The sequence below is a fragment of the Thalassophryne amazonica genome, chromosome 17 (genome assembly GCF_902500255.1).
Source record: "Thalassophryne amazonica chromosome 17, fThaAma1.1, whole genome shotgun sequence".
In the NCBI taxonomy this organism is placed as follows: Eukaryota; Metazoa; Chordata; class Actinopteri; order Batrachoidiformes; family Batrachoididae; genus Thalassophryne; species Thalassophryne amazonica.
The window spans coordinates 57,844,974-57,871,716 of record NC_047119.1 but is presented as its reverse complement, the minus strand read 5'-3'; the positions used below and the strand labels follow the sequence as shown (position 1 = coordinate 57,871,716).

The 26,743-nt window shown below is 40.8% G+C and overlaps 1 protein-coding gene across 1 annotated transcript in view; it reads right to left on the bottom strand.

The window, feature by feature from the left end:
* LOC117529109 (matrix metalloproteinase-17-like) overlaps nt 1-26,743 on the bottom strand; it is a 244,201-nt gene that overhangs the window by 80,158 nt on the left and 137,300 nt on the right. The window contains exon 6 of the mRNA XM_034191809.1: nt 6,926-7,028. Coding sequence (XP_034047700.1) covers nt 6,926-7,028 — 103 coding nt within the window. The remainder of the gene's footprint in view (nt 1-6,925; nt 7,029-26,743) is intronic.

The window sequence follows — 26,743 nt, the reverse complement described above, 5'->3', positions numbered from 1 at the left end:
AGCCGCCGTCGTCAGCCTGTTCAAGCTGAAAACCTCCACATTTCAGGCTCTATTGATCCAGGACGTCGTGAGAGAACAGAGAAGTTTCAGAAGAAGTCGGTTTCAGCATTTTATCCGGATATTCCACTGTTAAAGGAGATTTTTTTAATGAAAGACGTGCGGACGGGTCCGCGCGTCGGAACGCAGCCGACGCGGTGCGGCGGCACAGGAAAAACACCTCCGTGTTGATAACCATTTGTAAAATCCAGGCGGCTTTTGATGGCTTTCAGTGGAGTGAGTATATGAGAAATTGTTTAACAGCAGGACATGTTCCAACTTGTCCTTAAGGCTTTCAACAGAGGTGTTTTTCCTGTGGCGGAGCGTCGCGTCGGCTGCGAGCCGACGCTGCAATCCGCCCGCACGTCTTTCATTAAAAAAATCTCCTTTAACAGTGGAATATCCGGATAAAATGCTGAAACCGACTTCTTCTGAAACGTCTCTGTTCTCTCACGACGTCCTGGATCAATAGAGCCTGAAATGTGGAGGTTTTCAGCTTGAACAGGCTGACGACGGCGGCTGAGAGCGCTGAGCGACGTCTCGCACCGTGGGAAGTCCTTAAAGCGACAGAATCACCTCAAAATCTCTCATCAGCCGTTAAAATTTTCACTGAAAACCAGCTTAATTTTTCGAACCGTGTCCACTTCGATGTGTCTCACAGGTTTAGAAAAAATTTTGATCAAACAACGCGCCAGTCTCTCAGCAACTTCTCAGACAAAGGAATTCCGACGAGGGGCTGGACGACTCCTCCCACAAGGAGTGCTCACAGGCGAATGACGTCACCGACAGGCGTGGAAAAACTCACGCATGTGCACGAGGGTTCAAGCATGTCTGACGTAAAAACATATGAATGAAATCCATATAGTTTTTGAAAAAAATAAAAAGGACCATTACTTTATTGACAGCCCTCGTATATATATATATACATATATATATGCATACATATATATATATATATATATATATATATATATATATGTGTGTGTGTGTGTGTGTGTGTGTGTGTGTATTTAGTCAGTCCCTGATTGAGCAAGTTCTCCTACTTAGAAAGATGAGAGAGGTCTGTAATTTTCAACATAGGTACACTTCAACAATGAGAGACAAAATGAGAAAAAAAATCCAGGAAATCACATTGTATTATTTTTAAAGAATTTATTTGTAAATTATACTGGAAAATAAGTATTTGGTCACCCACAAACAAACACTATTTTACCCCACTGTATGTATGTATCTATCTATCTATCTATCTATCTATCTATCTATCTATCTATCTATCTATCTATCTATCTAGATAGATAGATAGATAGATAGATAGATAGATAGATAGATAGATATAAGTACAAACCAATTCTGTGAATTGAAAAATTAAAAAAAGAGCAGTTAGTACCTTGCAAGGATACATAGTCATTTCACCCATCATTAATTATTGCACGTTTTGTTAAGTATTGCCCATTTAGTGTATGAGATATTGCACATATTAAACTTATGATGTGTTAGATTTTATTGCACACACTAGTTTTGGGTTTGAGGACTAATGCTCACTGGCCTGCGGTATCTCAGGTTGTCCCCTGAATCCACCCACTGGAACAGAGCATTAACTGGGTGATGTTTGTCCCTGATGATGTTCTGTGCTGTTCTCTGGTAGCACCGTGTATTATATAGCGTCCATAGAAGGGAGATTGGAGCCAATCACCCTCTCTGCAGTTTTGACGACACGCTGCAGTGATTTATTCCCAGCCAGGGTGATACTGCTGTACCACACTGTAATACCACTGGTGACGATACATTCAATGAGTCCTCTGTAGACTTGGGTGAGGGGCTGGTGTTTAAAAAGAACCTCTTGTTAATTTTTTCGTATAACAGTATCATTGTAAGTGGTAAATAAAACTAATATTTACAGTTATTTATTTTCTAGTAATAGTAATTGCGCAAATCATATTTGCTAATATTAATTTCCACTAGAGGCGCTGCATTCAAACTGATAGTGTGACATCAGTGTGTGGTTGTGTGTTAGTCTACAGCAGCAAGCCGTATGCTCTGAGTCACTTTCATTTCTTATATGGACGCCAAACAGAGCAATTTAACATTTTTTTAGATTTTATTTTATTTTTGTGTTGGTGGATGACGGGATGTTTTTTCATCGCGGGAAGAGTCGACTAATGGCTGTGATACACGCTGACATCATGCAAATGATTGAGGCACAGCCTGTGACACTTCAACTTTTAAAATAACTTAATTTTCTTGTTGTGGAACAAAAATGCTGGCGTTTTCTGGTCAAGGATGAAAACACAGAGGTACTTCTTTTAAAATGCTACGTTTCTTCAGCCACGACAAGGAACTATTTTCAGACATCGTTGTCCATAATCAGGACGTGTTATGTGGATAAGTTTTCATCAGGCTGTAGTCACGAGTCCAACTGATATGGTGTAACAGGTCAGATTAAGACTTTGTCTGTATCTCAAACCTGTATTTACACACTTACTGTAGTCAAGTAACACTGGACATGCAGGATCTTTCAGCAAGTTTTTTTGATTTGTGTGCAGCCGCCATGTTAGCCGCCATAAAATTTGTGACCAATCAGAGGCGTTCTTTATAGTTTTTTATTTTATCGATTTATTAATCAAAAACAAAATAAAATTCATAAGAAGGGTGGAAAATGCATGTTTTAGTATGTTTTATCAAATAAAATAAGAATTATTTTCAAGCTACTGCCTCTTTGAGTCCTGCCTTCTTCAGCAGCCTCTGTTGAGCTCTTCACTGTTGTAGTGTTTTTTTGCCCAACTGAGACTGTCAGAGATGTGAAGATCCAGGAACTTATGGCTGTCCATCCACTCAGTTCCCTTGATGGTGAATTGCTGTGTGGGGGCTCTGGGGAGCTGGTCCCCTATGTCCAAAATAAGTTCCTCAGTTTTGCCTATGTTAAGTATAAGGTTGTTGTCACCTCCATAGACTGTGATCTAGTGGTGGGCACAGTTCCACTAATCCACTCACTGCTAATTAGCGAAGCTAACTTTTTTGTTAGCTGATTAGTTTTTCAGATAACTATGAAAACCATTAGCAGATCAATTAATTTCTGCTAAATTTATTTCCGGTAACTTTTAGACCGCAAACATATTTTTGCGGGCATAGTGAATAAAACTTAACAGTTAAACATATTTGTAAAGTCTGAAAACATACATTTTAGTGCCTGCCTATTACATATTTTGGATAACACAAACAGCTATGAGAGGTAAAGCTCAATCCTCTAACAGCAGAGCAGAGCTGGCTACCAGAGAGAAAGGAAGAGGGAGACGAAAAAAAAAAGATAATTTATTTTCACACCATACAGACTTGCAGAGGTATCATAAGAGTCATGCACAGTAAGACAGTTTTGATTTATGGTTAAAATTTTAAACAAACTAATTCCGGACCCGATATTGAAATTAACGTCACCTCTGTCGTTTTGTGAAAATATCAGCTATATGTTTTAGTTTTAAAGTTTTAAAGTTCTGCACTAATTTTGAAGTTTTTGTGTTTTACTGACACACATGCAGAATATTATGGGAAAAACAGTTTCCTGTAATCAGTGGTTGGTCGGTATGTGTAAAAAAAAAAAAAACCCACACACAAGTTACTGTAACGTGTGTTGGTTTTTACAAATAAATCTGTATTTGTAAATATGTCTTTTTTCATTTGTAAAAAAAGGCAACTTGAAAACTGAAAATTCTGTTTGTTAAGTGATTTTAGCACTTTTAGAGAATGTGTGGCAATTGATATTCACACTGCCATAAACTCTGCCATCTACTGGATGGCAGTGTGAATACCAGTGGCAGTGTGGTTTTCCCATAATGCTTTTCGGCATGTACGTGGTCTATTAGAAAAGAAACCGACCTTTTTATTTTTTTCAAAAACTATATGGATTTGAATCACGTTGTTGGGGTCTGCGTTGTCGCTGTGTTTTGGGTGGTTTAGGTACTGTTCCTCATGTCCTGTATGAGAATACGCAGGCTTCTTACGCTTGGGTCCTGTGGTGTGTGTGTGTTTGCACGACCTTTATATACATGCATGTTATGGGAGTATTAATGTGCATGTTGTGAATGAGTGTGCAAAGATGCATGTGAGCATGCATTGGTCTTCAAAGGGTGTGTGTTTGCACAACTTACATTTGTCTGTTGTGGACGTGCTTCTTCCTCCCATACCCTGTGTGTGTATGTGTGTGTCTGTGTGTGTGTGTGTGTGTGTGTATTGAATGAGAAGTTTAGATCGTCGTGCGTGGGGGTACATGGTGCTGTTGTAGTGTTTACCTTTTCCTATAGCTCCTGGTTTAGAGCTGCACCTGAATGTTGTCTTGGTTACACTTGGTGTCAGAGTGCAGCATTTTGTCTGCTGCGAGGGTCCTGCCCCCTCGCATACTTATGTTTTCTTCTGTTCTTATTTCCTCACGTTCTTGGTATTTTTTTTTTTCATATCTGAATTATTTGAAGTAGTGTTTTCTTCAGATGTTTTCTGCCTATAATGTTTCCTCGTGTGCTCTTACAGGAATGGCACTTTATTCTTAATTTATTCATGATCTGGGTTTTTCTATAGTGTTCAGTTGTTTTCTTGTCTTTTGAGACTACTGTGAGCCTGGGTTTATTTTCTGTGTTTCCTCTGTTCCTCACATGCTTTGGTTCTTCCTGATTACTCACACCTGAGTTCAATTATCCCAAATGTATTTAATCACATTTGTTTGCTCTGTCTTTGTGGGCTGTTTGTTTCTGTAAAGCTCAGTTGTGCTTTGACACGTTTGCCAGTCACCTCATCGCCAACGGTTCGTAAGTGTCCTTGCTGTCTCTTTTGGACAGTAGTCTTATGTTATGGACTTTTTGCACTCTGTCTAATTTTGTTTTTGGTCACTTGGATGTTTTTGTCTTTGAAGACACTTGTTTTTGGTGCTGTGATTTTGGAGCCTCTGTTTTTTTTTTTATATTTTTTGAGAAGAAATTTTTGTTTTGCACTTACCTTTTGTGTCTCAGCTACACTGCATTTTGAGGTCCAACTCAGTTCCTGGGGTTTAACACCTTAACACACGTGCGATTACATCAGACAAGCTTGAACCCTCGTGGGCATGCGTGAGTTTTTTCACGCCTGTCGGTTCCGTCATTCGCCTGTGGGCAGGCTTTCAGTGAGGAGTGGTCCACCCCTCCTGTCTATTTTTTCATTGTTTAGGAATGGCTCAGAGACTGGCGCTTTGCTTGATCAAAATTTTTTCAGAAACTGTAAGACACATCCGAGTGGACACCATTCAAGAAATTCAGCTGGTTTTCGGTGAAAATTTTAAGGGCTGATGAGAGATTATGGAGTGTTACTGTCGCTTTAAGGACAACCCACGGAGCCGGAGGGCATGCCGCGCTCCAAGCCGCCGTCGTCAGCCTGTTTCGAGCTGAAAACTTCCAAATTTAAGCCTCTGTTGACCCAGGACGTCGTGAGAGAACAGAAGTTTCAGAAGAGGTCGGGATCAGCAGTTTATCCAGACATTCCACTGTTAAAGGAGATTTTGTAATGAAAGACGTGCGGACGGATTCGCGCATCGGCAGGCAGCCGCTCATGGCCCAGCGCCACAGAGAAACACCTCCGTGTTAACCATTTGTAAAATTCAGGCAGCTTTCGATGGTTTTCAGTCGAGTGAGTATCCGAGAAACTGTTTAACAGCTGGGCATGTTCAAACTTGTCCCATAACGCTTCCAACGGAGGTGTTTCTCTGTGGCGCCGGGCCATGAGCGGCTGCCTGCCAACGCGCGAATCCGTCCGCACGTCTTTCATTACAAAATCTCCTTTAACAGTGGAATGTCCGGATAAACTGCTGATCCCGACCTCTTCTGAAACTTCTCTGTTCTCTCACGACGTCCTGGGTCAACAGAGGCTTAAATTTGGAGGTTTTCAGCTTGAAACAGGCTGACGACGGCGGCTTGGAGCGCGGCGCGCCCTCCGGCTCTGTGGGTTGTCCTTAAAGCGACAGTAACACTCCATAATCTCTCATCAGCCCTTAAAATTTTCACCGAAAACCAGCTGAATTTCTCGAATGGTGTCCACTCAGATGTGCCTTACAGTTTCTGAAAACATTTTGATCAAGCAAAGCGGCAGTCTCTGAGCCATTCCTAAACAATGAAAAAATAGATGGGAGGGGTGGACCACTCCTCACTCAAAGCCTGCCCACAGGCGAATGACGCAACCGACAGGCGTGAAAAAACTCTCGCATGCCCACGAGGGTTCAAGCTTGTCTGATGTAATCGCACGTGATTCAAATCCATATAGTTTTTGAAAAAAATAATAAGGTCGGATACTTTTCTAATAGACCTTGTATGTCTGTAAAATGCTAAAGTTATTGGTTTAGCTTTTAGCTGTAATGTCCACTAGATTTTTTTTTTTTTTAGGGGTTTATCGGTTTAAATTTATAAAAGTTACTTTTCAGTTAGCGGATTAATGGTTATCGAAGCTAACTTTTTGGTTAACTGTGCCCACCACTGCTGTGATCCAATGAATCGGGTCCCTGAATGATGACTCATCAGCCCCTCTGAGTACTAAGATTGTTGTGTCATCTGCATACTTAACCGTATTCAAGACTTTTGGGGTCCATTGGACTCCATGACAATTGCTTTCTCCATATTGTGCTCACTAATGTCATGAATAGGGTTAATAATGATGTTATTGTCCTGGGTGGAGATACAGTCATCTATGTATAGTGCAAATAGTTTTGGACTTAAACAGCAGCCCTGCGGGGTCCTGTGCTCACTGCAACCTCTGCAGATCATAATGTGGTTATTTGCAAAGGGGGCAAAGACAAAAGGTAGACAAAGAAGATGCCAACATGTGCTTAACTTCTCAGAGAATCATTGTGTTGCCCTAAAAGGACACTACATCTCACACTTACATTACAGTAGATCTATTTTCAGGGAGGTCCAGAAGAACAGGTGGCTCATCTGTTTGAGAGGGATTGCCTGGTCGATTGGTGTGAGACACAGAGTCTCTAACCCCTAGAAGGACAGAGGTCCACTGAGTATACAACATGTAAAGTAAGTAATACTGATTGATTTTTATAATTCCATCATACAGTCCTGGTTCTTTACTAGACTTTAGTCTGGTCTCTATCATCATTATTCACCTTCTTATGCTACTGCTCTGTGTATCAGGGAATGCTGTAATAAGGTCATACGCCATAAAAAGTCTAATTAACTCCATGCCTGTATTCATTAATCAATAACCTTGCATGGCAGAACTTACCAATTGCTTTTCCTGTCTGTTTCTATCTCACAGACACACATAGAGCAGTGGATTGATGTTCTGTCATACCGTACAGCTGCCACACGCGGACTTTGTCCTCATATGGAAGGTCATACTTCAAAGGGTCTCCTACAGGACCATGGTAATATGGCCTCATGATGGACTCCATGGCTGAGGTGTGGACCAGGCCGATGGCATGACCGAACTCATGAACTGCAACTGCAAACAGATCCATCCCGTGGGAGTCTAGAGGAGGAGATAGAGATAATATCAATAATAAAAAAAATAACAGTCACATGTTTCAGCTCAGCCAGTCAAGTGCCAGCAGACACCTGAATGAGCTAAACAACTTTTGGCAGGGCAGGATGAGATGAAAGATGTGCAGGTTAGGAGGCCCCTGAGGACCAGGGTTGGTAATCATCAACTTAACCAACCACCTCAACCACAGTGCCTGTCCTTTTGTGAACTTTATTCACATAATATTGTCTATGAACACACAGAACTAAATCCTGTATAGGCAATCAAGCCCATTGGTGCTAGTGTTATCCACAGATACCAAAGTGTGAAACGGCTGAGTGTCTATGACTCTCCCTGGATGGGACACCACTGCATTTCAGGTTACTTACCCAGGCAAGGCTTGCACCCATTTACAGTGGGGTGGGCTGCGTTTATTATTGAAACGGGGAAAAAAGAACATAGTAGTAGATCCTTAGACCACAAACAACACTGTGGGTGGGTGAGGCTGTTTTAAGAGAGACACTGGTGTAATAACTGGTAGTCCATGGCCACCAGAAGCTCATAGGTTCACAAGCAATCATCCACTCATAAAGACCAACACTCACAAAAGGTTTCAGGTCAAATGCTCACGTGTTCTCAATTAAGTAACGGTAACTGAATTGCCATCATAGCCGCCATCTTGGATTAGTGACACTCTTTATCAAAAGGAACATTCCCGCCGAAGAAACTAAGGCCCATTTCACATTGGACCAATGTAGAGTTGCGTAATGTGGTGTACTGACTACACCAAGTTTATGCAGCCCTACACCGAGCTTATGCAGCCCTATGTGACAATATGCTGAGGGATGCCACGGGGTCCATGAAATGGACGCAAAAATTAAACATGTTTAATTTTTTTTAGCAGACATTCGGCGTAGAGCACTTGACGCAGTACTCTACGCAAGTCTATGCAACATGGCGCTACTGCATCCAAGTCTACGCAGCACTGCACTACTGTATACCATGCCTCCACAATTGTACGCTACCCTACGCCAGCCCGGCAAAAAATCCTTTTAGGTGTTTTAGCAGTACACACCTGCCTTGTTAGATTTTATTCATCCTGCTGGACTCTGCTGAACTTTGCTGGCAGTGAAGCTTCAAAACCACAGAAGAAGAGGTGGTCCACAGCTTCCCCCTGCGTGCAACATATGCAGCCATTCCTGTGTAATTGATAGGCAGCACCATGCAACTCTACGCAGGCCCGGTGTGAAAGAGGCTTAACTCTCACAAAAACTGTCAGGTCAAACTTTGAAAGTAATCAAGTTTTTATTTTTAAAACAAAATCAGAATTCAAGATGGCCACCACAGCCGCCATCTTGGATTAGTGGCAGCACTCATTACAGAAAGGAACCTTCATCTCTTATTCATCTCAGTTAGAAAAGGTTTCAAATCAAATACTCAAAGTGTTTAAGTTATTTGATTGAAATAAAATGCTAACAGGCACCAACTCAGAGAATCAATACATAAAAAGGATCAAAATGATGATAAAAATGCCTCACTTCTAGGCCATATCCTGTTATTTATTACCATTTCCATTACAACGTGCTCTTTTGTCACCAGTGCAGAGTTTAAAGGTCAGAGCAGGCATTAATGCTTTTTCGGTCATCATTCTTGTTCAGACTAAGTATGCCACTGCTTAAAAAACTACACATGAAGACAATCACAGTATATATGTAATTTATAATACTTAGGAGTGCAATTATTTTCAATTTAAGTAACAACTATGCAATGCTGCATGTGGTCACCCCCCCACACACCCCCCACATTAGGATCTTTGCTTTCCAGTCCCAGGGTAATATTTAATTATCTGTCAGCAAATTGCAGATTAAATATTTTAGAGGCAGCTCTCCCTTCGCCACTCACAGTGCCTCCATATAATCACATCCAGTGGCGGCGCCAGGAAATTTTTGTTGGGTGAGCTGAGGGGGGGCTGGGATAAAAGTTGGAGGGGCTCCACAAAATGTCATAGAAATGAACAATATATAGTAAATTGCTTTATAAATACCAAGGTATATGTTTAGTCACCCATGCTCCTCCAAATGTGGTATCAATGTACACACACATCACTTAGAATGATTGCCAAACAACGATATACAGCTTCTGTATATTCTGTGTTCGTGGGCTGCTGCGGCTGACGTGCTTGATGAATTCCTGCGCAAAAAGTAGTTCCCAGATAATTGTGATATATTCCTGTGAGATAATAAGTATATCTCATCTAAATCAATTCTAAAATTTACCAGTAATAAAATTATAAAGATAAGTGAAGATTTAAGAGTAGCCGTAATAAATATTTAGGAAACCTAAATTTTTGGAGTATGGAGTTAAATTTGTCTCGATACTTGCAAATGCACAGAGGGTGATTTACAAATATCCTTTGATTTGTACACATGCTTTGTGATCCACAAACACAAATTTCTCATTTGTAACTTGTGTGTGGGTTTTTACAAATAAATGTTTATTCGAAAAAACTGAAAATTCTGTTTGTGAAGGGTGATTCAGCATTGGTGATCATCGAACACACACATTCATCACTTTACTCAGTTACACAATATTGAGACATTCTCAGAGCAAAACTGCAGTTGAGATCCACAAATATGTCAGTCACTATTCACATTATTGGCAGAATAATTGGGGGAGCTTAAGCCCCCCTTGGCGTCACCACTGCACACATCCCTTCTTGGACAGTAAGAACAAAGCAGTAAACAACAGACCCAAACATTGTCAAAGGAGCTAATCTGAGATATAAAAAGTTTTTTTTAAAAGCTAGACCAAAGCATTAGTGACACAAAACTCATCAGGGTTTATTCCTTGAACAATTTCTCCTCAATATGCAGGTAAAGAAAGTGACAACATCCTACAAATAAATTCTTGATCATCCATCCATCCACCCATCCATTTTCTTCCGCTTTATCCGGAGCGGGTCGCGGGGGCAGCAGCTCAAGCAAAGCTGCCCAGACCTCCCGATCCACACACACCTCCCCCAGCTCCTCCGGGGGAACCCCAAGGCATGCCCAAGCCAGCCGAGAGATGTAGTCCCTCCAATGTGTCCTGGGTCTTCCCTGGGGCCTCCTCCCAATGGGACGTGCCCGGAACACCTCTCCAGTGAGGCGTCCAGGGGGCATCCGGAAAAGATGCCGAGCCACCTCAACTGACTCCTTTCGACATGGAGGAGCAGCGGCTCGACTCCGAGCTCCTCCCGAGTGACGAGCTCCTCCCGATGTGACCGAGCTCCTCACCCTATCTCTAAGGGAGCACCCAGCCACCCTGCGGAGGCAACTCATCTTGGCCGCTTGTACTCGCGATCTCGTTCTTTCAGTCATGAGCCAAATCTCATGACCATAGGTGAGGATCGGAACGTAGATCGATCGGTAAATCGAGAGCTTTGCTCCCCTACTCAGCTCTCTCCACCACGACGGTCCGATACGCGACGCATCACTGCAGATGCTGCACCCATCCATCTACGATCTCACGCTCATCCGTCCCTCACTCATGAACAAGACCCCGAGATACTTAAAACTCCTCCACTTGATGCAAGGGACACTCCACCGAACTGAAGAGGGCAAAGCACCTTTTTCCGGTCGAGAACCATGTCCTCGGATTATAAGGTGCTGATTTTCATTCCGGATGCTTCACACTCGGCTGCAAACCGCCCCAGTGCAGGCTGGAAGGTCTGATTTGACTAAGCCAAACAGAACCACATCGTCCGCAAACAGCAGAGACGAGATTCTGTGGTTCCCACAGAATTTCCTGGTGCACAGGAACTTCTTGATCAATAGCTGCAAATTTTTTCAACGAGACATTTTAACATTACATTGTATAAATACACCTTTGAATGAAACCTGAAGTACAAGGTGAAATGTTTACAGCAGTGTGTGAACTGTAATTTTACACACTGCTGAAATATTTTGCTGATAGTTGAGCTTGTCTTCCAAAATCTTTACAACAATGCGTAAATTTTCATGAAAGGCATCTTATTTTGGTGATTTTTTCCCACCTCAGCAACCATGCAATTTGGGAAAGTGACCTAATTGGGTGAGTTTCACTGTTTTTTGCTACCAAAAGTCTATAATTTTCCCAAAAATCTAAATTTCGTGAGTCAGAATTGTGAACACTGGTTAGATAAATCAGTCGAATCAGAAATGTATCAAGGACCTGAATGAGAAGTAGTTTGGGTGAATTCCACTGTTTTCAACTCAGAAATTGTATATATTTCACAAAATTAAAAATTCTGCAAGAAAGATTATGAACTTTGCTTAGAGGAATCAAAGTTTCATGAGAAGAAAATCCATCAAGAACTGAAGAAGAAGAAGCACTTTTTTGAATTGTGGACAAACACTGGATGGATGGACAGATGGATGCAATCAGAGATTTCTGATGTCTACCAATCCGGATCACTTCCACAATGCAGTGAAGGCTTCCATGCCCTAATATCTATCTTTAGTAAAAATGTGGTGTGAATCTGTGAAGTAGTTTTGACGTAATCCTTCAAAGCCTAAATAAAGGGAAATCCTGATCCAGAATCCGGATCAGGATCTGGGGCCCCTCCAAAATTTAATGGAGTCTTCCATGGCCTGATATATATCCGTTGGTGAAAATTAGGTAAGAATCTGTGACGTAATTTTTAACGTAATCCTTCCAAATCTGATATAAAGTGAAACTTGATCCTGAATCTAGATCCAGATCACCTCCAAAATTTAATGGAATCTTCTATGCCCTAATATCTATCTGTGGTAAAAAAATTCTGTCAAATCTGTGTAGAATTTTGACGTAATCTTGCTAACAGACAGACAAATAAATAATAAATGCAGATGCTTTTATTATGCGCTTGGCGGCCGTAAAATAAATAATAATCAAGCATAAGACCTTGAAGAAACTTTGATTACTTCTGCTAATCTCATCGACCAGCTTTAATTCAAATCACCTAAGTGCTTAAAGTTGTAACCTACAAGGAACCCCTTTTTGCATGTTATCCTTTCAAAGACTGAACTTCATATGGGCGCGAGTCAAGAGGCGTGACGGCCGCGGTGGCTTTGGAGTGCTGTTAGGCATGTGGAGCACTGAGATAGCTGTGGTAATACCGCCTGAGCCCCGTGGCTGCCTATCAAAACCTGAGTGGGTAAACTCACCTAAAGAGGCTGCATGCGATTACAGCACATGTCTCTCGATGTTCAACCTGAAAAAGAAAAGGAAAAAGGCAACAAAAAAGTTCCGTCTCTGGCTCTGTGGTGCAAGACAAAACCTGGGGTTAAGAGATTCGATTTGCAAAAAATCTGAGTGCAGCGTGTCAAGACAAGCTGGCTTAGTGTTCCTTTGATGGGTCGGCTCAAGCGTGCATTCAGTTAACCCTTACGTTGGCTTCAGCTAGGGAACGTTCCATGTTCTGCCCTGTCAAAAGACAAAGGACAACTGGAGACTTGCTCTTATGCGTGCAACACCTGGAACTTCAGAAACAAATGCCAAGTCTAATCTCCAGGAGCACATGGTGGAAAGGTGGACAAAAGGAGGGATAGAAAGCGACGAGGACACGGATTGGGAGCAAAGTCGGCACCGTGTCATCGTATTCACAAACCATCCGAGGTGCACAGGAAATGCCTACGGACTTACCGCTGAGAGATTTTGGTGGATGAGCAATACCCACGACAAAGAGACGGATGAAGGAAGAGAGTGAGACAGCGAGAGGTGAAGAGGAACTAGAAAGAGAAGGACTCAAGCTAAACTTTTCCAACTTCTTGGCCTGTTATCATTTTCACGGTATTAGAAGATATGGACATAGAATCTTATAACTGATGTGCAGTAAAAATATCAAGGGTATAATTCTTCCTGGGAGTAAATGTAGTCAAAATGCAATAAAACACTGAGGTATTTGGACAAAATTTTAATAAGGGCTGTGCACTATAAGAAGCAGAGACCCATCAGCCTTTACATGTGACGTGTGTCTACGTTCTGATATTCTGATCTTGCGTCAACTCGGCTTCTGTGCTATTATGAGAAAAACAATATATACGAAATACACATTAAAAGTACTAATTATTTATTTTTTCTTAGACAAAATAGCCCAAAGAAAAAGTACAACACAGAGAATAATTATTAAAAGCATGACTGATGTTGAATTTGTCATTGATAGTGAACATAAATGGTAGAACTGGGCTTAGCTGCTAAACATCATATGCAAATATTTAACATCACAGCTGGGTTGCAGCGAGGCGTCACCTTAACAACACACACTGGTAGAATATCTGATTTGTTTACAAATGATCACAAAAGACTAATTTTAAAACAGGCATGCTGAATCAGCTGCTTTTGTATGCTAAATCATTGTCCGAGTCACTGAGCTAAGCTAGCATGCTAATTATGCTGGTTTTGGAGCAGTTTGTCAAAGGAGAAATTTATAAGTCATCCATGATAATCATCCTTATTTCTGCTCATATCTGGTCACGTTTATCTTTGAAATATGTTTGGGATTTGATGTGAAACACTCTCAAAGTACAACGAATCCATCACAAATAAACTCCCCCCTTTATGAGCAACATTTAGGCCTGAAAAGGTTCCTTTTAAACTTTTGTTATGTAATAGGAGCTGGACGACCAATAATATAGATCTGGGCTTGATTCCATGTGTGTGCTTCAGCGCAAACTGTCTGCGTCCGTCTGTGTATCTGTGATGGACTGGTGTCCAGTCCAGGGGGAGTCATAGACTGCGTCTCAATTCAGGGGCTGCATCCTTCGAAGGCTGCATTCGTCAACCGTATGAGTCATAGTGGTGCAACTTGGCTGCCTCATTTTGAAGGTTCCTTTGAATATGACGGACAAATGCAGCCTTATTTCCCCTCAAAATGAAGGATACAACAGGTGTATCCTTTTGGCCCAAACAATCCCAAGAGTCATTGCATTGCAAGCCTCGTTGAGTGGTACATTCCAGCTTTCATCTCATGAAATATTCGTACCATTGAACTCAAACATTCATTATTTGTATTTTATATAACAGCTGAGTGGATCCTTGTCATTTGATTGGTGCTTTGTGTGTCACATAACATGGATTATTCATTCCACTTGCATTGCATTGCATTTAGAGTGCAATTTGGTTCCATTTAGAGTGCAAATTTGGTTCCATACTTTTGGTACCATTGCACGCACGCACGCACAAATCCACTTTGCTGTAAGCCCTCTGGATGCATGAAGAGCTGTTCAGATGAAAAGCTGATGGGATTTTTGGCTGGACTGAGGAACTACACAAAGTATTTTTTTTGTTTTTTTATGGAAGTAAGAAGTCAGTGCACTGTATCACTGGACTGCTTGTCATAATTTGGACTCCTATTTAAAGTTTGTGTTGGACTTTAGCAGTAGTGGAACACCAAAATGTAAGTCCCTTTTCTGTTGTTTATAAATTAATAAAATATAAAATGACAAGGATTTATTTTAGCCGTTATATAAAACAAATAAAAATTTCTTTTTACATTCAATGGAACAAATATTTAATTGGTTGAAATATTCATACCATTGAACTCATAAACATTCATTATTTGTATAATAGATGTTCATCGTCATAAACACAGAAAAACAGTTTAACTGTATAATGAAATTCTTACCTCCCTGCAAATAATTCACAATAAAAATAGAAATAGAATAAAAAAATAAAAGCAATAAAAGTACTGTAATAATAGTTATTATTATTATTATTATTATGTTAATAACAACAGCAATAAAGTGTCTGAGTGCATTTTACAAAGTCAAACTAGTGAGGAAGTGTACACGGATCCATGTGGTTCAGTCCACGTGTAAGAGGGTGAGAGTGGGCCGGGTGGGAGAGTTGTTTATAAGCCTGATTGCTTGTGGGTAAAAACTATTCACCAGTCTAGTTGTCCTGGACTTCACACTCCTGTAGCACTTGCCTGAGGGTCGTAAGTGAGAAGAGATCGTGCTGGGGATGCGTATTATCCTCGATAATGTTGCGTGTCCTTCGTAGGACTCTGTTGTGGTAAATTCACTTTAGTGGAGGGGAGGGGAGGGGGGCTACTCCACAAATGGACTCTGCAGTTTTAATCAGCCTCTGGAGAGCCTTCCTGTCCTGGACAGTGCAATTTCCATAGAAGACTATAATGGACACTCAACAGTGCATCTGCAGAAATTACTGAGAATTTTGTCTGGCACGCCAAACGTCCTCAGTCTTCTCAGGAAGTGCAGTCGGGATTTCTTGATGATGCATTGTGCGTTACGGATGCAGATGAGCTCCTCACTAATGTGAACATCAAGTAATTTGAAGGTTTGCACCCTCTCCACCTCAGTTTCACCTAGGCAGAATGGCGCATCTTAGTTTTATCTGCATTAAGCAAGAGACTGTATTCATAACAATGGTCCACCAGATCTGCCACCTCGTTCCTGTATCAGAATCAGAATATTAATCCCTGGGGGAAAATTGCATTTGTTCCATGTGCTCAGTGCAAAATATTAAAGAAGAGAGGAAAGAAAACAGAAATGGCTACAGATAGCTAAATAGATACCTGTATGACAGGTTTGTGTCCACAAACCAACACAAAGGCCAATTTCTGTGGCAGGAGCAATACTTCAATGAGTTCCTTCAAAAAATAACATAAAATAAATTCTGCTGAAATCTGTGCCTGCAATTGGTCCTGATCCAGATATTTATGTCCCGTGTTTCCCATCTGCACCAGTGAGGATGCCATTATTTGTAAGTACAAACTACCTCCTTAATTTCTACCATGATTTAATGACGCTCAGGCCCTAATCTTTATTCCCCAAAACCCAAATTGAAAGCTGATCTAGTAGTAAATTGGTGCTGGAGGAATGGACTTAAACAAGGGTGACCAAACGTCCTGTTTTCCCAGGACATGTCCTGACCATCCTGGGTTTTAGAAAGTGATGAAAAATGTCCTGGTTTTCATTGTTTTTCATATTTGAGCATCTTTGAGTAAACTTCGAGTATCATTTGATTATCTCATTCCCGGGCCGAGTGTCCCACTTCAAGCAGTAGCTAACAGTTCCAACAAATCTCTCTCAGTTGTTGTATGTCACATTATTGTGTACGTCACATTTTTGTGTGTCTCCTATTGGACCACAAATACGGACATGCTGTTGAAAAAGTATTAGTTTTAAGGAACTAGACTAGTCAAAGTACAACCCCAGTTCTAATGAAGTTGGGACGTTGTGTAAAATGAAAATAAAAACAGAATAAAATGATTTGCAAAACCTTTTCAACCTATATTCAATTGAATACACCACAAAGACAAGATATTTAATGTTCAAACTGATAAACTTATTGTTTTGTGCAAATATTTGCTCATTTTGAAATGGATGCCTGCAACACATTTCAAAAAAGCTGGACAGTGGTATGTTTACCACTGTGTTACATCACCTTTCCTTCTAACAACACTCAATAAGCGTTGGGAACTGAGGACACTAATTGTTGAAGCTGTTGAACAACTTCAGTTCAACAGTCCGGAGTCTCCGTTGACGTATTTTACGCTTCATAATGCGCCACACATTTTCAATGGGCGACAGGTCTGGACTGCAGGCAGGCCAGTCTAGGACCCGCACTCTTTTACTACGAAGCCACACTGTTGTAACACGTGCAGAATGTGGTTTGGCATAGTCTTGCTGAAATAAGCAGAGACATCCCTGAAAAAGATGTTGCTTAGATGGCAACATGTGTTGCTCTAAAACCTGGATGTACCTTTCAGCATTGATGGTGCGATCACAGATGTGTAAGCTGCCCATGCCATGGGCACTAACACACCCCCATACCATCACAGATGCTGGCTTTTGAACTTAGCATTGGTAACAGCCTGGATGGTTTTTTTCCTCTTTTGCCCAGAGGACACGACGTCCATGATTTCCAAAAACAATTTGAAATGTGGACTCATCAGACCACAGCACACTTTTCCACTTTGTGTCTGCCCATTTCAAATGAGCTCAGGCCAAGAGAAGGCGGCGGCGTTTCTGGATGGTGTTGATGTATGGCTTTCACTTTGCATGGTAGAGTTTTAACTTGCACTTGTAGATGTAGCGATGAACTGTGTTAACTGACAATGGTTTTCTGAAGTGTTCCTGAGCCCACGTGGTAAGATCCTTTACACAATGATGTCGGTTTTTAATGCAGTGCTGCCTGAGGGTTCGAAGGTCACGGGCATTCAATGTTAGTTTTTGGACTTGCCACTTACATGTAGAAAGTTCTCCAGATTCTCTGAATTTTCTGATTATATTATGAACTGGTGATGATGGAATCCCTAAATTCCTTGCAATTGAACAATGAGAAACATTGTTCTTAAACTGTTGGACTATTTTTCATGCAGTTGTTCACAAAGTGGTGATCCTCGCCCCATCTTTGCTTGTGAATGGCTGAGACTTTTGAGGATGCTCCTTTTATACCCAATCATGAGTGTCCTCAGTTCCCAATGCTTATTGAGTGTTGTTAGAAGGAAAGGTGATGTTAACACAATGGTAAACATACCACTGTCCCAGCTTTTTGAAATGTGTTGCAGGCATCCATTTCAAAATGAGCAAATATTTGCACAAAAACAATAAAGTTTATCAGTTGAACATTAAATATCTTGTCTTTGTGGTGTATTCAATTGAATATAGGTTGAAGAGGATTTGCAAATCATTGTAGTCTGCTTTTATTTACATTTTACACAATATCCCAACTTCACTGGAATTGGGGTTGTGTGTGTGTGTATATATATATATATATATATATATATATAATAATATATTATATATATACAAAGTGGAAAATGAAGAGTGGAAACTCTTTCTACTCTGGACTTCAAACGACGTTTTCTGGTACCGGTGTCGCAGACTGAACGGTCCCCCTAAAAATCCCCCCCCCCCCCCCCAATAATGCGGTTCACGGAATAACACCTTGTTTCTGCTTCAAATTGCACACCAGTCATCATCTGTCTCAGCGACAGATATCTGAAGCTTTAGTACAACCATCATTTCCACATAAATTCAGCATTATTTTATCATAAAAGGCAGTGGAAGCGATCAGAGCACTGCGGCTAAACGAGCTGCTAGCTGATGCATTCACTGAGCATCAGACATGTCAAAGGTCATGGAATTTCGCCTCCTTTCTGCTTAAAACAGCGTTGTTTCTGCTTACAACTGACTTTAGAATGAGGTTTTACCTTTATCAGCTGATGGTTAATAATCCCATTAATCCATTTGATTGCTTTGGGGGAAGAGACTCCTTCTCAGACATGCTGCTGTGCCGCCGACCGAACAGTCCCCCCCTAAAAATTGGTCCGCCTGCCTTCCACTGCACATGCGTCATTTCATTGCTCAGTGGCATCATTGAGCGTCATCAGCAATTCACTGATTATCACGGTGTTTCTGCTTAAAACTGCACTCCAGTCATCATCTAGCTCAGCGACAGATATGTGAAACTTTTGTCCAACAATCATTTCCACATAAGTTCAGCATTATTTCATAATCAAAGACTGGGGAAGCGATCAGAGAGCAGCAGCAGCACATCTGACTCTGATGCCTCGCCTTTGTCATTTCAGAGCGTCAGTAGTGGCTCACTGAGCATCGTTTTCTGCTTAAAATGACTCACTTTTTTGCATAAAACCAGCTTTGAAATTATTTAAGGGGTTTTAATTTGTCATCTGATGGTTAATAATCACATATTCCCTTTGATCGTTTTGGGTGAAGAGAGTCAGACTCATACGTGCTGCTGTGATCCGAAATGACGCATGTGCAGTGAAGGCAGGACGGATTGATTTTTGGGGGGAACGTTCGGCCCGTGACACTGGCATGCACTGCTGCCCCCAGTGGTGATGTAAAGGTGAACAGCTATGAAACTGTCTCCCAATGTCAATGCCATTGTGTGGCAGCATAGAAGTAAAAACCAGCCCTTAGGGTCAAAGCTACTTTCACCAATCATGAAGGTTTCAGCACAAAAAATCCTTTGTGAGTCTGTTGGAGGTGCATTCTCAGCTGAGAAGGCCTAAAGCCAAACTGAAATGTTAAAACACCTTATTACTACACATGTACTCAGTTAGTTTAACCCTTCAACTGCAGTTTAATCAAGGAAAGATTTAAAATTCTGTGAATAGGAAGGATTATGCCCTTGAGGTAAGTCCCACATTGTTATATTTAAACACAAAATATCAAACTATAAGTGTATCTGAAAAAGCAGGCAAAGTCTGATCAATACCTTCCTTTTGATCACACTCATATTGTACTATTCATGTGTAAACATGATGTGGATTTAGAGTTATGTAAAGGGCACATTCTGAAGGACTGCGCTGCAAAAAAATAAAATAAAATAAACAAGAAGAAGCAGATGTTCTGTCTCTCAGAGTCCATTTCTGATGCATTTTTCAAAATGAGTGAAAGAAACAACCTTGAACAGAAGAACGCCTCACAAGCTAAGCAGGCAATGAAGGCAGACTGTGGCCACGTGCAGGAAGTTTTCCTTAAACAATTATTTGTAGCATTCTTGGAGGTGATCTGATGGATTTTTCCTGATGAAACTACATTTATCAATGCGACAGAACCAAATGTGGCTGGTGCTTTGAGAAAAGGACTTAATCTCACTAAAGCCAGCTCATGTTTACGCAGATGGTTCTAAGGGAGTCCGGCATTGTATCCTGCCACCTCTGTATCAGAGTACAACCCTTGGCAATAATATGGAATCACCGGCCTCGGAAGATGTTCATTCAGCTGTTTAATTTTGTAGAAAAAAAGCAGATCACAGACATGACACAGAACTAAAGTCATTTCAAATGGCAACTTCCTGGCTTTAAGAAACACTATAAGAAATCAGGAAAAATAATTGTGGCAGTCAGTAACGTTACTTTTTAGACCAAGCAGAGGAAAAATATATGGACTCAATTCTGAGGAATAAATTATGGAATCACCCTGTAAATTTTCATCCCCAAAACTAACACCTGCATCAAATCAGATCTGCTCGTTAGTCTGCATCTAAAAAGGAGTGATCACACCTTGGAGAGCTGTTCCACCAAGTGGACTGACATGAATTATGGCTCCAACACGAGAGATGTCAATTGAAACAAAGGAGAGGATTATCAAACTCTTAAAAGAGGGTAAATCATCACGCAATGTTGCAAAAGATGTTGGTTGTTCACAGTCAGCTGTGTCTAAACTCTGGACCAAATACAAACAACATGGGAAGGTTGTTAAAGGCAAACATACTGGTAGACCAAGGAAGACATCAAAGCGTCAAGACAGAAAACTTAAAGCAATATGTCTCAAAAATCGAAAATGCACAACAAAACAAATGAGGAACGAATGGGAGGAAACTGGAGTCAACATCTGTGACCGAACTGTAAGAAACCGCCTAAAAGAAATGGGATTTACATACAGAAAAGTTAAACGAAAGCCATCATTAACACCTAAACAGAAAAAAACAAGGTTACAATGGGCTAAGGAAAAGCAATCGTGGACTGTGGATGACTGGATGAAAGTCATATTCAGTGATGAATCTCGAATCTGTATTGGGCAAGGTGATGATGCTGGAACTTTTGTTTGGTGCCGTTCCAATGAGATTTATAAAGATGACTGCCTGAAGAGAACATGTAAATTTCCACAGTCATTGATGATATGGGGCTGCATGTCATGTAAAGGCACTGGAGAGATGGCTGTCATTACATCATCAATAAATGCACAAGTTTACATTGATAATTTGGACACTTTTCTTATCCCATCAATTGAAAGGATGTTTGAGGATGATGAAATAATTTTTCAAGATGATAATGCATCTTGCCATAGCGCAAAAACTGTGAAAACATTCCTTGCAAAAAGACACATAGGGTCAATGTCATGGCCTGCAAATTGTCCGGATCTTAATCCAATTGAACATCTTTGGTGGAAGTTGAAGAAAATGGTCCATGACAAGGCTCCAACCTGCAAAGCTGATCTGGCAGCAGCAATCAGAGAAAGTTGGAGCCAGATTGATGAAGAGTACTGTTTGTCACTCATTAAGTCCATGCCTCAGAGACTGCAAGCTGTTATAAAAGCCAGAGGTGGTACAACAAAATACTAGTGATGTGTTGGAGTGTTCTTTTGTTTTTCATGATTCCATAATTTTTTCCTCAGAATTGAGTGATTCCATATTTTTTTCCCTCTGCTTGGTCTAAAAAAGTAACCGTTACTGACTGCCACAATTTTTTTTTTCCTGATTTCTTATAGTGTTTCTTAAAGCAAGAAAGTTGCCATTTCAAATGACTTTAGTTTTGTGTCATGTCTGTGATCTGCTTTTTTCTACAAAATTAAACAACTGAATGAACATCCGAGGCCGGTGATTCCATAATTTTTGCCAGGGGTTGTAGGCTGCTTTAATCGGAGCAGAATGAGTCACTACAACATACGGTTCATAGAAGAAGCGCCCGTGTACAGTTCAATAGACCACTAGCTGGAATTAACGTCTCCCACACTGCCTTAAAGGCATTAAAATTTCATCTCCAGATGGCAGGATGACATTTTAGGTCAAGTAACTGTCTTTGAAACGGCAATGATCTGATATTTTTTTTCAGCCTGACCTCTTATGTCATGAATAATGAATATGCCACAAACTATTTGTTTAAATCATATCTGTGTTTTGATCTGAAGGCTGCTGAGAAAAGTGCCTTATGGCGGCTATCACTATCAAACACAACCGACAGTAAAGCTGCGAGGTCAACTCTTAAAATATCACCACCACATGGTGTGAAATTCTCTTACTGACAGTTATTAGAGCAACCTTTTTTGATGTTATGCAGTGGAGGTTTGGTGGAACCATCTTTCAGTTTTTGGATGCCAAAGAAGAAAACCAACATTTTGTTGTCAGGTAGATGCTTAAATGTTGAATAAGTGTCATTATTATCACTTTACCAAGGTGTTGCTAGGCCGGTATCGTAGATTTAAGTCAACGCTACCTGGCTATACCCGCCCGCTGTGCGTAAACAAATTACGTCATAGCGCGCAGCTCAAGAACTGTGCGCAGAGTGAAAAAAAAAAAACTGCCCGCAGAGGAAAAGATAAAAAGGTGAGAACTGTGTGTTGGTCTACTATACGATGGAGTTTTAGGGCCACATTGAATTTCTTTTTTTTTTGTTTTTTTTTGGATTTTGAGAATAAAGTCGTAATATTACGAGAATAAAGTTGTAATTTTAAGACTTTGAGAATAAAGTCATAATTTTATGAGAATAAAGTCATAATATAATATTTTGACTTTTTCTTGTAATATTACGACTTTTTCTTGTAAAATTACGACTTTATTCTCAAAGTCTTAAAATTACAACTTTATTCTCATAAAATTACGACTTTATTCTCATAAAATTACGACTTTATTCTCAAAGTCTTAAAATTACAACTTTATTCTCGTAAAATTATGACTTTGAGAATAAAGTCGTAATTTTACGAGAATAAAGTCATAATATTTTGACTTTTTCTTGTAATATTACGACTTTTTTCTCGTAAAATTACGACTTTATTCTCGTAATATTATGACTTTTTTCTCATAATATTACAACTTTTTTTCTCGTCATATTACAACTTTATTCTCACAGTCCAAAAAAAAAAAGAAAAAAGAAAGAAATTCAATGTGGCCCTAAAACTCAGTCGTTGTTGGTCCCAATATGGATATTCTGGATGATTTTCTCATGGATAGTACGACAATGAACAGCATCCAATTAAGCAGCCAGCTTGATGAGGATGCACTGCCGAATTTGGAGAGCAGCGCGCGCCAGCCGACACGACAAAAGTTAAAGTGAGCCAAATTTTTATGTATGCGTTACGTGTTGTGTATCTCAGTAAGTGATAATAATGCAAATAACATGCTGTTGTCATGTGGTATGCATTTTCTGAGATCTTCATCCATGCTGTCGCCCGCAATGACAGATATTCACCCTCGTCTAACTCCGGTGAATATCTGTCATTTTGGACAACTGGGCATGGACGTCGGGCCTCTGAAAATGCATACCGCCCTCCAAAAGCATGTTATTGTATTAATATGGTGCTTCCCTTCATAGATAGATATGGAGATGAATGTTGCAGCAGAGCTCGACATACTGATAAGATAGACAGATGATACAGATAGAGATTTATAGAAATAGACTCAACTACATGAAGTGTGCAGCCAGTACACTGAGTGTAAGTCCCAAGCCTGGATAAATGAGTGCAATTTCATCAGGAAGGGCATCCAGTGAAAAACAAGTCAAAATAAAGATGCAGAGACAACGTTCAATAAAGTGATAAATGATCTTCTGCTTACAATGGATTCAGACACCACTCTGGTGCTGGTCCTATTAGATGTTAGTGCTGCGTTGATACGGTGGATCATTGAATTTTACTTGATAGGCGGAGAATCATTTTTGGATAACTGGAATGTCCTTGCATGGTTGACATCAACCTAACCAGTCAGTCTCCTTGTATTCTATACAACAACACTATCTCTAACCTTCGGTAACATGAATATGGGGTTCCACTGGGGTCTGTCTTAGGCTCCCTGCTTTTCTCCCTTTATATAGCACCCCTTGGGCACATACTGCGGGGGTAATGGAATTACTTTTCATTGCTACGCTGATGAAACTCAGCTATACATGCTGATAACTCGTACACACAAAGTTTTTAGAGGATTGCCTTGTGTCAATGAAAAGCTGGATATCCAGCAATTTCTTACTTTTAAACTTGGATAAGACTGAAATGATGGTCCATGGTCCAGTGAAACATCGCCATCAGTTTGACTGGCTCACGCATAACTGAGGCGTGTGTGTCAGACATCACATTGACAAAGTGAGGAACCTTGGGGTGATTCCTGATCCTGCACTGTCCTTTGGCCTACACATTAAAGACACTACGAGGACTGCTTTCTTCCACCTGTGAAATATAGCAAAGATTCGTCCCATCGTGTCTGTGGCTGATGCAGAGACCCTGATCCATGCATTTTTCTATTTTAGATGGGATTACTGCAATGTTCTGTTCTGTGGTCTACTGCATTCCAGCATAAGGGTTCTCCAATTGGTTCAAAATGCTGCTGCCAGAGTTTCGACAAAAAGCGGAAAGTTTGACGACATTACACCGATTTTGTCATCTCTTCACTCATTTCCTGTCTCTGTGGGGTCGGATTGTAAGGTTCTCTTATGAACCTATAAAATTATTTATAGACTAGCATCTCCCCTACTTAGCTGATCTAATTACACTCTTACATTCTCACTGTTCTCAGGGCACAGGACTGCTTTGTGTCCCGAGGGTGAATAAAAAGTCAACAGAGCTTTCTCTTATCATGGATCTGTGTTGTGGAATGATCTCCCTGCTGAGATAAACAGTCACATTCTGTAGAGATATTCAAGTTCAGACTGAAAACACATCTATTCTCCCTCTCATATGGTTAGCATACTGGCATAGTATGGAACTATGCTTCCTATCCCTTTCACCCATATTATTAGCAACAGAACAGGTCTCAGCCTCACTTCATCTAAATTCTGGGACTGGTAGTTATGCTAAAGACTAGCTGCTGGGGATCACCTCAATATTCTCTCTGCTTCCCTGTCGATTTACCGCTGGTGAACTCATACCTTATGTGCAGGTCTTTTCGGGCCGACTGATTCTGCTCTTTTCCTCTCTGTCCAAGGCACTGACAACACCACTCATTGATGTGACCCAACACCACCAAGGTGCCAGATTGACCTCAGGATGCCATGCCTGCTCCAGGACTGACCGGAGGTCCTGGCTTGCAGCCTACTGGTGCTGGACATTATATATTAGAGACCAAAGATGGACTCTACTGCATTTTCAATTAAGGACTCTGTTTTTGTTGCTCCTCTGTTTTGCAAACAAACTTTTGTACATATGTAAAAACCTTGTAAATGATGGAATGGCCCAAGCAGTCGGTCACCCCTCTCGGTCTGGTCTGCTTGAGGTTTCATCATCATTCTCACCAGAGACTTTCCTTACCACTGTCACTTGTGTGCTTGCTCAGGGGGGCTGGAAAAGTTAGACCTTACTCATGTGAAGCACCTTGAGGCAGCTTTGTTGTGATCTGGCGTGATGCAAATAAAATTGTTTTAATTGAAAGTTTCATTTGTAAGGATGAAGTGAGGGCAGCCATGAAGAGGATGAAGACTGAAAAGGCAGTTGGTCCAGATGACATACCAGTGGAGACATGACAATGCCTAGGAGAGATGGCAGTGGAGTTTTAAACAGATTGTTTAAGAAAATCTTTGGAGAGAGATGAGAGGAGTTTTTCCTTAACACTGTTGCTCTGGGGGTTGGTAAGGTTAGACCTTACCTTTTGTGAAGCGCTTTGAGACAACTCTGTGTGATTTGGCACTATATAAATGAAAATAAATTGAAACTGAAACTGAAAAATGCCCGAGGAGTGGAGACAAAGTGTGCTGATTTCTATTTTAAGAACAAGGGTGATGTGCAGAGCTGCAGTAACTGCAGAGCTATAAAGTTGATCAGCCACAGCATGAAGTATGGGAAAGAGTAGTAGAATCTAGGCTTAGAAAACAGGTGAAGATCTGTGAGCAGCAATATGGTTTTGTGCTGAGAAAGAGCATTGTAGATGCAATGTTTGCTCTGAGAATACTGATGGAGAAGTATAGAGAAGTCAGAAGGACTTATAATGTGTTTGTGGATTTAGGTATTATATAAGAAGGCGTGGAGTGGCAGAGGAAGTTTGTGAGGGTAGTGTAGGACATGTACAAGGACAGTGTGACAGCAATGAGATGAGCAGTAGGAATGACAGACTAATTCAAGGTGGAGGTGGGATTACACCAAGGATCAGCTCTGAGTCTTTTCTTGTTCACAATGGTGATGGCCAGGTTGATGTATGAGATCAGACAGAGTCACTATGGACTATGATGTTTGCAGATGACATTGTGATCTGTAGTGAAGAGTAGAGAGCAGGTTGAGTCTTGCTGGAAAGGTGGAGATATGCTCTGGAGAGAAGAGGAATGAAGTCATTAGGAGCAAACACTGAGTACATGTGTGTGAGTGAGAGGGAGCCCAGTAGATAGTGTGGTTACAAGGAGTAGAAGTCGTGAAAGTAGATGAGTTTAAATACTTGGGGTCAACTGTCCAAAGTAATGGAGAGGTGTGGTAGAAAGGTGAAGAAGCAAGTTGCAGGCAGGGTGGAGTGGGGTGGAGAAAGGTGGCAGAAGTGATTTGTGACTGAGGAATATCTGCAAGAGTTAAGGGGAAAGTCTACAAGACAGTAGTGAGACCAGCTA